Source organism: Mugil cephalus, chromosome 6 (assembly GCF_022458985.1).
Source record: "Mugil cephalus isolate CIBA_MC_2020 chromosome 6, CIBA_Mcephalus_1.1, whole genome shotgun sequence".
Taxonomy (NCBI): Eukaryota; Metazoa; Chordata; class Actinopteri; order Mugiliformes; family Mugilidae; genus Mugil; species Mugil cephalus.
In genome coordinates this window covers 11,806,266-11,818,802 of record NC_061775.1, presented here as the reverse complement: position 1 = coordinate 11,818,802, position 12,537 = coordinate 11,806,266, and the positions used below count along the sequence as shown (strand labels likewise).

General features: G+C 41.6%; 1 protein-coding gene across 6 annotated transcripts in view; it reads left to right on the top strand.

The window, feature by feature from the left end:
* LOC125008969 (LIM domain containing preferred translocation partner in lipoma) overlaps positions 1-11,748 on the top strand; it is a 145,548-nt gene extending 133,800 nt beyond the window's left edge. For all 6 annotated transcript variants that reach the window (XM_047586407.1, XM_047586401.1, XM_047586404.1 and 3 more), the window contains 3 exons: positions 3,377-3,555; positions 5,396-5,516; positions 6,964-11,748. In XM_047586407.1, the coding sequence (XP_047442363.1) occupies positions 3,377-3,555; positions 5,396-5,516; positions 6,964-7,092 (429 nt within the window). In that variant the 3' untranslated portion in view covers positions 7,093-11,748. The remainder of the gene's footprint in view (positions 1-3,376; positions 3,556-5,395; positions 5,517-6,963) is intronic.
* The last annotated feature ends 789 nt before the right edge of the window (positions 11,749-12,537 follow it).

Genomic DNA, 12,537 nt, shown 5'->3' with positions numbered 1-12,537 from the left:
TACGTCACTTGACAAAAAACAAAAAAAAAAAAACAGCAAAGCTGCTTTAGTGTAATAATTATGTTTTAATTGTGACTTTTTGTCCGGCTTGATTGGCTCAAACTAAGCAATAACCGGGAGAGAAGCGGCTTTTCAAAGTTCATTGAGTCATCAGACACCTTCCCTCGGGAAGATGGAGGGTCAGCGATTTGACTCATAGTTCACCAACAAGTCAGTATCTTTTATTCACTCCAAAACAAACCGAACACGCAGCGGCGGTGCTCAGACGCGTCTTTCCCGAAAGCCCTCGTTAGGTATTTCCGAGCCACCTTCAGCAGGGTGTAGTTAATTCACACAGCGTGGCCTGGCACCGACCGGAGCATTCAGTGAGGGTCTGGACACACACACAATCAGATCATCTGTAAATTTGGCCCAGTCTGAGTTCAGCGTGCCAGATCATAAATCGCGTGCGCTCTCACTGAACTCCAGCCTGCCTCCTGTCAGCCCGACTTGGCGGCGTGAAAAAAAAAAAAAAAAAAAGAGAACAGATAGGTGAAAAATTTGTGTTGATAGAGGAGATGGTGAACGGCTTCAGTTTAGCGTCATGCCACAGCACATTTCCAACCGTTTCATCTGTGAAGCGCGTCTTTGTTCCAGCGTTGTTTTACCTGTAGCTGTTTTGCATCACAGATATCAGAGCTGGTGTTGGGCCTGTGCTTCAAAACAAGAGTTGATTTTTTTTTAAAAGGCGTGAAGAAGTTTTTTTATTTAGCTGTACCTATGTCATTTCTTGCAGCAAAGATTCCATTTACAACCTGATTTAAAGTGGAAATTGATCTGACCCCATTAGCATTTTTAAATATTTAATATCAGTTAGTGAATTTTAGACTTCCCACTCCCGCTCTGTGAGGCCTGACTCTCATGTTCAGAGTAGAGCTCGGGGGACCTCTTAACTCCCTGTTACATGCTTTGTTTGCCAACACGCTCCTCGTTCTTACAGTCGACTGCGTCGAACGTTGCTCGGGAGCCCTTCGCTAAATAGTGAGAACTCGTGCTGGACTGTGTGACCACCTTTGGTGCTGCGAGGCCACTTTGCAGCGAGAGGAAACAACTTACAATGAGAAAAGGGGCCACAATTGACTTTAACGCACTCCGCTCACCCCTCAGTTGAGCAAGAGGCTGTCTGACCTAAATTCACTTTACCTCATCTGCCGAGACATTTGTTTAGCCTTCTGGGCAAACACTTAGAGAAATGTATGAGGAAGAGGGAGGAAAAAAAAAAAAAAAAAAGAATACATATGCTTGAATACATCACATTTAGTCAAGGGAAAAGCAAAACCCGGACATCTGCAGACATATACAGCCCTCTAGTGGCAAACTGCGAAGGACCTGGGTGTCTGACGGAGAGAGAGAGCATGAAGTGATTTACGCAGAATTTCCCAAACCGTCTGTGGAAGTTTTGCCCGGTCGCTGACCAATGACCGCATACCTTGTTCTGTTTTGACATAAGACCCGGGCTAATAAGTGTTACCTAATCCCAAATAAAAGGAGTCACGAGTGCGATGCAAAAACAAGGGAGGCTGAGCAATGAATGAATTGAGGTCATAGAATCTTACCATCAGAGAGAAAGAGAGAAATTTTGCCTTTTGAGTACTGTACTCATTACAATGGCCCGGAGGAACTGTGTGCCGTGAAATCATATGCTCTAGTTAAGCTAAACAAGGGCAAGGTATTCCCACATGAAGGGCAGATGAGAATAAGTAAGTGGGAATGCAGACAGATGAGTAAGAGTTGAAGACGGTTTAGAGCAGTTTGGCCCCGGTATCTTAGTCACATTCTCAGGTTGCAAATACGTTCTCCCCCTACTCTCTCCCTCTCTACCTCTACCTCTCTCGGTCTCTGTGTGCGTGCGTGAGGCAAACCTCAAGGGCTCAGTGCAGCGAGCTCATTAAAGGCTTTATTCCACTTCCAGGATCGAGTAGGATTGCAATATGGACATTGTTTATACACAAATGTTGCCCTGGGAATAATGTTTATTTCTATTACCGTCTTGGAGGGGGGAGAAAAAAAAAAAAAAGAAGAAGAATGTGGAGCTTGTCTGCACACATTGCTTTTCATGAAATAATGCCTCTCCAGGAGTGCTTTGAAGAAACGGCCATTTTTCAAACCACTTTTTTTAATTTTTTTTTCCAGCCTCAAGTCATTCGTCAGCTGCTCCCCTCTCCTGCCCTCTCACCATCTAGTAGTGGCGTACGATGCCGTTGTGAGAATAGTGTCAGGAGCGTGTTTTTTTTTGTTTTGTTTTTGTTTTGTTTTTTTAACAGTGCAGCTGCAACGATGCTCGTCCTGTAAAAAGCTTCCTCACTCATTAGTATACAGACGATAAATGTCACTGCGTGTTGCTGCACAGCCGGACGGGGGGGGGATGGTCTGGAGTTTACCTCGGCCGAGCGGTCACAGAAGTGTCATTTTAAACGGCAGGGCCCGGCGGTGCGTCTGGGAGGCAGCCGATGACGCAGCGCAGTGTTGCTACACACCCCGAGCTGTGTTTGGAAACACTGAGGCGGCCTGCTACTGCATTGGGAGCCAGTGGGAACAGCTGAACCGTGCACTCTTTAGCCCAGCCAAGCGCAGAAATGGGGGTGGGGGGGTGGCGCTTGGATAGACAACAGAAATCCAGGAAATGCCTTAGCAAGAGGCAGCGACAGCGCGGCCCGTCAGCTCCCACATCAGGCCGCACATTGATCACCCTCACATGATATATCCATCCACCCATAATTGCATTGCTGTTTAGAGAGGCAGTCATTATTTATGAAATATTGAAATAACAAATGGCGTCTCCCAGCAGATATTAAGAAGAGAGATGCCACAGATAAGTCAGAGGCGGGCGGCTGCCACGTCCCCCCGCGGGCCGCTTGCCCAGTCGCCTGGCTGCAGAAAACCTGCAGTCATCACAAAGTGGAAATATTTACTGCTCACACTCTTGCATATGGGAGGATGGAGTGTGGGTGAGGGCAACTGAAAAATGACCGTGTTTGTGTTTCGAGAGGAGTGCTAATCAGATTCCTTCAGCTTCCGAGGCATTTGAGGACAGCCGGGCTAAAGGTCCTGAGCGTGGATTTATTTGCTGCACAGGCAAGTGGGAGCCAAGCCACCTGAAGTGTAACACCAGCAAATGGAAGCTTCGAGTTATAAACTGCAAACTGGAGGAGATGCAGGACAACCTTTCCAGATTCCTCATGCTGTTTTGAAAAAGGAAAAAAAAAAAAAAGTCAGCTAGTTGTAAACAAGTGCTTAAAGGCCCACTGGAAATGAATCATCAGAATCACTACATCCATCATCAGATTTGTTGTGTAATGCGGTGGGTGTCTGTGGGCTTGTGTGTTTGTGTCTACAGAACACCCTTGAGACCTGCACCATCTGCAGTAAGCCTATCATGGAGCGCATCCTGCGGGCCACGGGGAAAGCCTATCACCCTCACTGCTTCACCTGCGTGGTGTGTCACCGCAGTCTGGACGGCATCCCTTTCACCGTGGACGCTTCCAACCACATCCACTGCATCGAGGACTTTCACAAGTATGTAATTCAAGCTTTCATCACATCGGAAGCTGCAGACTTTTATATTAACAGTGGATTCAGTAGCCACATATAATAAATAAATAAAATAAAAACATGTTGCTTGTGTTTAGCATGTGACATTTCAGGTTTAGCGTCTTCCATCTCAATGCTTCGGTTACAGTTACAGTAAAGTTTACTGTCTTGAATGAGTTGAACTTGCCTCAGCCTGGCAAAGAATATGAAACGTCAAACAGCTGGGAAAAAAAAACAAATCTGCAGTTATCCAGGCTGAAACTAGAGTCTCAGTTTTCATTTCAAATATCGACCTGTTAAATAAAAGAAAAAATGATCTTATATAAATTGGAACATGTTTGCTAGGATGCTACTCACAGTATTTTGTGCAAAGCCTTTGAAAGTCTGAGATAGTAGAATAATAACAATAATAACTACAATAGAAATAACATCAACCTAATGCTCGCACAACCCCATTACTGTGTTAGTATGCATTTAATTATCCCTTCTCTCACTGTGGGCTACAGTACCTGCATGGACGAATATTAGCTGCTAGCTTTTGTGCACTGCCGACCATTCAGCTGCTTAAAAGCAAGATAAAATGAGAAAAATTTACATTTAACAGCCAGATACATCAGTACGTATCAATGCATAAAGACTATATAAGGGGATCATGTTTCACTATTTGTTAGCATCTTATTTAGCATCCACCAAATATCAAAGAATCGATTCTGCTGCTTTACATCCAGTTGTTATTAACAAATTCAACAGACACAAAGCGAGTTTCGATAATTCAGGACCTCTGGGTTTCCTTACTGGAAGTAAACCGCAAACAGTTTCACAAGTCCAGGGTACCTTGAGATACAACAATGACTTTAATAGCGCATTCCTCTTATTGTGTCACACTCCACTGATTGCATAACCACAAGCTTACCAGAAACGTTCCTTTTTCAGTGACCAGAAGGGAAACAGAAGTAAATAGCTGGCTCTTGGTGTGAGTGCACAGCTCTCAGTCTGCGGAGTAGCAGCGTGAGGCGGATGTTTAATTCCACATGACAAGTGTGACCTCTACAGTGCAACCCTTTGTGTCGAGGAATAGTCCCACATGGGTCTGAGCATTTCTCTGTTGCTAATACTGTGCGGACGTGGTTCCCCAAAAGCTGCACATCCTCTTCACTTTTTCCCAGACGGCGAATTAGCGTGTGGAATAGAAGAAGTGTTTACCCGAGCGTCGGTCACGTGACGGGACCTAAACTCTCAGCCAGCTTTTCATATCCTCATCAATGCTATTGTTACACTGACCTCTTCCCGCTGGAGGCATTTCCAGAGTTACTCGTTCAGTAAATTTTACTGTCAGAGGCGGTTAGGATAATTGTCCCACTATAGTTAGCTGTTCTTTTTTTGGGCCATTGATATTTAGTTGAGTATATATAAATAAAGCAGGACATCACCACAGTTTCTTAATAACCACAATCATTTGTTATCATATATTCCAGACAACGTGTCTGCGTGCAGACCTTAAACTGTTCTATTTATTGATCCACTGGTTCTTAATGTGGGTGTTGAAATATATATTTGAGAAGTCAAAGGGCGCAGAGACAGCAGAGAATGTACAACTGTATATTTTGGGTGCATGTCTGGATACTTGTACCTTTGTATGAATGTAAAGGATCCAGATCTGGTTTTGGCTTCACCTGACACAACCTGTCCACACGTCCTGATGAGGCACGGCTTTGTGTACATACAGTATTGAAATCACCACTAAGCTTCTTACAACTCATACACATGATGTCACAGAGCTCCTATTGTCCCGAGCTCATTGCTGTTGCTTTTGGTTGTTTTCCAGGAAGTTTGCCCCACGCTGCTGTGTGTGCTCTGAGCCTATAATGCCGGCACCCGGTCAGGAGGAGACTGTTCGTATCGTGGCCCTGGACCGTGACTTCCACGTGCAGTGTTACCGCTGCGAGGTACGTGCTCCGTGTGCCCCCCTATAATTAGCAGCGGCGGTTCTGAACCGTGTTTCGCCGCTCCAGGTTACAGTCTTCACTACATGAAGGCGTACGGCGTATCATACCTACCAGAGTCACCTTTTCAATGAGACCAGTGAATCATCCCCCTCTTACCTGCCCCGAAATAGCTCCCCATCTCTCTTCTGCAAAGTTCATGGACTTACATAGTAACCGATCTGTCAGCCACCGCTCGCCTAGTTGATAAGAGGCGCTGAGACATTACGTGCCCGGCTAAAAGAGAAGTAACGTGTCACATTGTCAAAGAGCCTTGCCAGCATGAGCACACAGAGCGTTTGGCAGACATAAAGGTCAAAGGAAAGCAAAGCAGATTAGTTCAGCTGAAGGGGCTCAACAAGAGAAGAATTTTGTCACCAGGGAGCCATGAGTAGATGGAGTTGTAATTCTGTTTTTGTGTGTGAGAGCCAGGAAGGTTGAGAGCATAAGCCAGTCTCGCGCACAATTAGAAAATAAGACCAAAGCATTACGTGTATTTGTGAAACGGTACAGTGGTCATTAGCCGGTAAGTGCGCAGCTTTCAAAGGTTTTTACAGGTGCTACGACACAAAACAAGCAAAGATACAGCAGATATTCATCAGACATTATCAAATAAAAATCACAAAGTGAAAAAGGCAGATAAAGACACAAAACCAATCATTACTCAGGGATGTGTGAGTAACTGTTCTTTGTCTTTTTTGGGAGAAATGTGTGTCTCTTTAAAAAGGTCCAAACTAAAGATAAGGTTGATGCTATATGGAACGCCCTCTATAGTGATTATACAGTCTACAGTGAGATTGGAGAGCAGCAGTATATACAATAGTGCAAAGAAGTTATTATTCACAAATTCACAAGCCAAGGTTAAAGACTAACACTAAAAAAATATGGAAAATATTATAAAATATATATTGTTTTGTAGCAGCAGTGGTAAAAGTGTAAACATGTATTGCACAAGGTTTTATTAAGAAGAATGGCAGCATCAATATTATGTTACTGCACATCGTATTATTCATCCTATTTTATGTTGATTGTTGCATGTGAGAGTTCAGTGTGGTGATGGCTCTTGGAAAGAAATGAGTCAAAACTAAATATATTTCTGTTTATGATAAAATCTTTCAAAGTAGAGTAAAGTTTTATAATAATACTCGGTTCACGTACACACACATGCTCCTGCCTGTGAAGCGATTTGTCCATAAATACTTAGAGTGAGATTTTTGGAGATAACCCGTCCACTCTCATAGATACACAGGTACACGTCATTCTAAAGACCAAAATCTGATCTGGATATCAACCCTTAAATCCCTCTGCAGCCACGTAGAATCCTGAAACTTGACAAACGTGAGGGGACGAACGTGTCCAGTCAGTGACTCTGGTTGTGTTTGTGGACTAACGGAGTGTGTGTGTCCTACAGGACTGTGGCTCTCTCCTCTCAGAGGGGGATAACCAGGGCTGCTACCCACTAGACGGACATGTCCTCTGCAAAAACTGTAACACCAACCGCATCCAGGCCCTCACCGCCAAGGCCACCACTGACCTCTGAACAGCCCGCCAGCCGGTCACCTCCACTGTGATAACCCAACACTCGCTCTCTTTCTTTCCTTTGCAAGCGTACCCATCCACAGAAGCCTGCATTCCTCAGCATATACACACAAACACACACACACACACATATATATAAATATATATCCCTACATATGTATCCATCTTCAGTATCAAGAAACAGCATCACGTGTTCACCGGCTTACGTGTAACTATTTACTCGGTACAATCACTGCAGAAGAGGCCGTGTTATTTAACTGTAGGGTTCTTTTATATAAGGAATGGTCCAACATTTTGGCATATTTCCTTGTAGCACTTCACCAGGAACACTGCTGGGCAAAATGGAGAAGATCTATGTCACTTTCACGTCTGTACCCTAAATATGAAGCTGCAGCTAGCTAGCTTAGCTTAGCATCAAGTTAAGAAGAAGGGCTTAGTCAATAATATATTATATGTTTTTTGTTGAAGAAATCCGAAGCTAACATGCTCACTCTCAAGCCTTTATTCATATATCCCAACTGTTGCTTTAAATAGTCACTCCAGGTCCTTCAGTCAACAGTGACAGGATGCATCATCACCCACTTTTATTCTCTCATACCTTAATTATCATCCACATGGATCTTCCAGTCACGCCGTACGTGCAGGAATTTACTCATATTTTCCTCGCTGGCTGGTTCCTGTAATTTCAATTATAGCCCAACTCCACCAGAACTTGCAGAATGTTTTGGACACATCTACCCTGCAGACAAAATCACGGGTAGATGTGTGCATGACTGTAGTTATATTTAGAAAAACCATGCATTGTTTATTCTGTTCTGCAAATCCACCAACGGTAAATACACAGATGAGGATACACACCGGAGACCATAATTGTAAAACAGTTCTGCATAACTGAACGCCAAAGAAGTTAATTCAAACTGCCATACTTCCTGTGTATTTATTCTGTAACTATACTAAACACAATTTACAGTGATTGGGACCACGGGAACTTCAAACAGTAATTCCCACAGTCAAGAAACAAATCCTCAACAAGCAGCTGTTGGATGAAATTCACTTTTCGATACGTAATTTTCTTTCTACTTTCCAGCCGAGTTTTCTTTGATATATACAGTGTATGCGGTGGATATTAGTTTCAATTGGGCTGAGCAGTAGAATCACGATATTCCATTCATATAGGTACACATCCTTAGATTTCACTTTAATTATGTTTTTTTTTTATGTAACTTCCCCCCATTTGCCAAGTCATAGATTAGATAAGTGAATTTACTGTAAGCAGTCTGGCAGAGACGAGGAATATTACATGGCTATGCAATTTTTAATGCATTGCATTGACACTTTATTAGTAATTTTATGAATAAGGAAATATTTTACCTGTACAGATTCAATCATAAGTGTCCTTATAGTAACCCTTTAATCCAAACAATGCTGTTGGTACTGTGTGACTATGTGTGTCCCTGTGCTTTGAGTCAGTATTGATTGCACCAATGACAGTCATCTTTTAGATTTAGCGTGTGTTTAAAGTTCATGGGTGAAGAAGGGACAATGAGAGTTTCTCTAAAATTGATTTTATTATATATTAAAGAATTATAGACCAGTAGTTTTATAGTTTAATCCGTTCAATGTAAGACTAGACTCCTGATGAGGAGTTAAAGGTACCCTGTGGAGTTCTTAACCACCGGAGGCACTGTGGAGCAATGTTTTAATGTGTCCCCTTGAAGTTTGAGATACAAATCAACAACAAAGTGCAACTTCATGTTGTCTGCAACTGCAAAATGACACAATATGATGACAAAGAGACTACAAAGACGTACAAAATGACACAAAACAGCTACAGAGACGTGTAGAGCAACTTGAAAGTGACCACAGACACGCAGAATGACTACAGTTATAAAACAACTGCAAAGTGGTACAAAATATCTACAAGGAGACATAAAACAAAATCAAAATCGCCACCACAAATTGATGCAAAACAGTCGCATGACCACTAGAATGACGCTCAAGATGTTATCAAAGGCCTGCAGCTGATTTTCTGTAGACATCTTTAATTAAAAAAAGGAGATGAGATCAACAAGTTGGACTTTGGGAAGAAACTCTTTATTTGTATGGAAGAAACTCCACATGGTACCTTTAAATTACGACAATGTAATAAATAAGTATTAAGTAGTAAAGTTTAGCCAATGTATTAGCTGAATTAGTTTACACTTGACCACATCACACAAGGCAGAGTATTTGTCGAGCCTCATTTATGGAAGTCTTTGAGTGTGGACGGTTACATAACGAACAAAGCAATCGTTGTTTTCTGAAAATTAGCTTTTACGTATCTTTACTGTTTTTTCTCGCACATTCAATAGTTGTGCTTAACAGCAAGTGATCACACAGACAACAAATATCTATATACTCTACCTGTTGTTAGTTCGGTTTCAGCAAATCAAGTCGTGATCAAGTTGGGGCAATCTTTTAACCAGGGCAAAATTACTTTGTAAATAACTGTGCTGTTAAGTCTACCCGACTGTGGCTGGGCCAGATATTTGACCTAAGAATAGACTAAAGTTTCTCTTTGAAACGACTCTTTAAAGGTGAGAAGGGGGGCAGGTAGTATTTGGCTGCAGACACAGTCAGCATTCACTCGCAAACATGCCTCAAGCAGGAAAGGAGCCAAAAGTTAAACCATCCTAAACTCTTAAATGCCCCCTGGAATTTTTCCATCGTTATTTGGAGCGTAACGTTATATCATCGACACCCGGTTCATTGGTCACATACGAAAACACAAAAGATGACACATTTTACGAAAGTTCAGCAAGAAGTAAGCACGATATGCAAATTTGTAACATGAAGTCATTTTTAAATGGCAACAGTGCCACAAAAGCTTTTGGGAACAGTTTATGATTTCAAGCATCATTTAGTGTATAACTTAGTTCCGTTGTTTGAAGATGATTAAAATAAGAAGACATTTATACACAGTGTATGCATCGTTATTATTTTATGCGTTGTTGCTCACATGGATGTTGCTGGGGATCGAGCCAAGTTGACATCTTATGTTGGCTGGATGTCAGAGACGGCTGTGTTAAAGGTTCACCAACAACAGATTAGGAAAACAAAAGAGAACTGACTTAACAGGAAGCAAATATAAAATAATTAAAAACAAAACTGGACCTATTATTTTAAAGCTGAGTGTCTCCAGTTTAAAAGCTGTTGAGCTGATCAGTGGGTCTTTTTGCTTCAGTCTCTCCGATGGTTTTAGATCTTCACACGTGACCAGTTCAGTGTTGAGTCAGTGTTGTTGGTGTTTTCCTTCATTAGAGGCACACAGTGATTGTGTCGTACCGATATCTTCATCTGTAGGATGTCAAAATCCTACAGCAGCCTCTTACTGTTCACTTCTATTAAATCCTACAAGATGTCCAATAAATGTACCAGTTAACGATAAAACAGTTTGTGTGGTACATCATACGTCCGTGTTTGATAACATTTGACAAAGGCATTTGTAAGTAACACTAGGTTTTGCGGCAGTTTAGTTAAAGGAAGTTTATGCTTTTGATTAAAACGCCATTAATCAGAAAGCATTTGAGGGTTTTTTTAGGTTCACACAGTATACAAGAAAATTAAAAGCTGTATTTATGAATATTTTTGTATCAACACTAGATTAAATAACAGTCCACAGTTGTAGCTAACATTGATAAACACAGATATTTATCACCACCCTACTCTACGAGGTGTTTTAGTACCTTTCATCTCACTGATACACTATACAGCCTAAAACTTCAGCCCACCAGTCCAGCAAACCTCAGTTTTCAGTAAAACAGCTCTGATAAACCTATTGTACTTGACCAACAAAGTTAAACAGCCATTTATTTTCTGAGCAATATTTCTGTCAAGAAACCGAAATCGGATCAAATCTGATTTGTGCTATCATGTTAGCCACATTAAGATCAAATAGAAATTAGCGTGGAAATGCTAACAAGTGTTTTATTACAAGAGCTACGATCTTCTCAACAGGGAGTAAACAAATTGTATTAGTGGTTGTGAATGAGTTTTGCTCTTTTTTTTTTCCTAAACGTACATTTAAGTGTTTCAGAATTTTATTATAGGCTTATTAGCACATGTTTTCTACAAAGCGAACCCCGGTCGGGTCAGAGATGAGTCTCTGCTGCAGAATCTCTGTTGATGAATCTGGACAGTCTCTGGACACATCAAACGTCTCTGTGGGAGTTTAAATAACACGGATCCGCTGATAAAACCTTGATGTTACAAGTGCAAAGAGATGTTCAATGATTCTTTTATTTGTTCTGTGTATTTTGTTGCCTTCTGTCTTTGTTCTGCCCTTGTTTGTGTAAAGTGCCTTTGGCTGAGAAGTATTGAATCATTATACTGTGGCTGTGTAATTCATATTTCACCGTGCCTCAAAGATGTTGCCTTGTTTACTTGTCTTTACCAAAGTAAATAAAGAGGATCCCTTTTTGTTTGGACCAACTCTGAATCCACACAGTAGACGTTTCCATCAGGTACGGTGCATAAGGCTGCAGCAGCTTGGTTTTAAGAGCCTGAGACGCTGTTAAAGTAAAGCATCTGTTCTTGATCTTTGGAAGATGCATAATATAGTCTCGTGTTTTTTTGTTTTTTTTTCTTCCTTTCCTCAATAAAAGCTTTTGCCATAGCATTACACGTCTCTGTCTTACTTTAAAAGAAAAAAAACAATAATAATCATTCCCAGTATTGTAATTATATGAAAACTGTTAATGTTGCCTGTCTCTGTGACTCGGGTCTTTGCTCCATCGGATTGCACAGGTAATCAACTCCTCCTGGTGCTCCCCTTTAAAAACCTGCCGGTGACCTCCTGCACAGCGTACCGGCAGATGAAAGAGATTTATTTCCGACACGTAAAACCCAGGGATACTTCACCTTCTTCAAGAGTCATTTAAAAGCCCTTCAGTGGCAGCAAATGCCCCGTGCTTACACAGCTCTGCTTCATTTCTTCCAGTCTTTTGTGACTCCCGGTCCGCTCTTAGACAAATTGGAATCACCTGCTTAATAGAAATCCCGCACTCGCAATAGTCTTTAGAGTGTACATCTGGGACAGCGGCTTAATTACGCGGAGATACAGTGTGCACTCTCCTCTTTTTCTTTTCTCCTTCTTCTTTTTTTTTTGTGGTCACACTCTGCAAATGCACTCAAGTATGAAGTATGCTTACTGCTGGGATCAGCTTGATGTAGTTGTTAGAATAATTTAAAGACCTCTTTTTTCTTTTTTTTTTTTTTTTTTTTTTTTACTGTCGCCTTTCCAAGACCCGCTTGATTTAATCCTTTCCATTTGTCATCTTTACTTGTGTGCTGTATGTCAGCAGTAAGTCACTGAGCATTTCATTTTCTTCCTGCTGATTGCAAAACTGAAACAGCCATCTGAAATGTAACAATGGCCAAATGGATTTCAGCGGGCCAAACTGGAAAA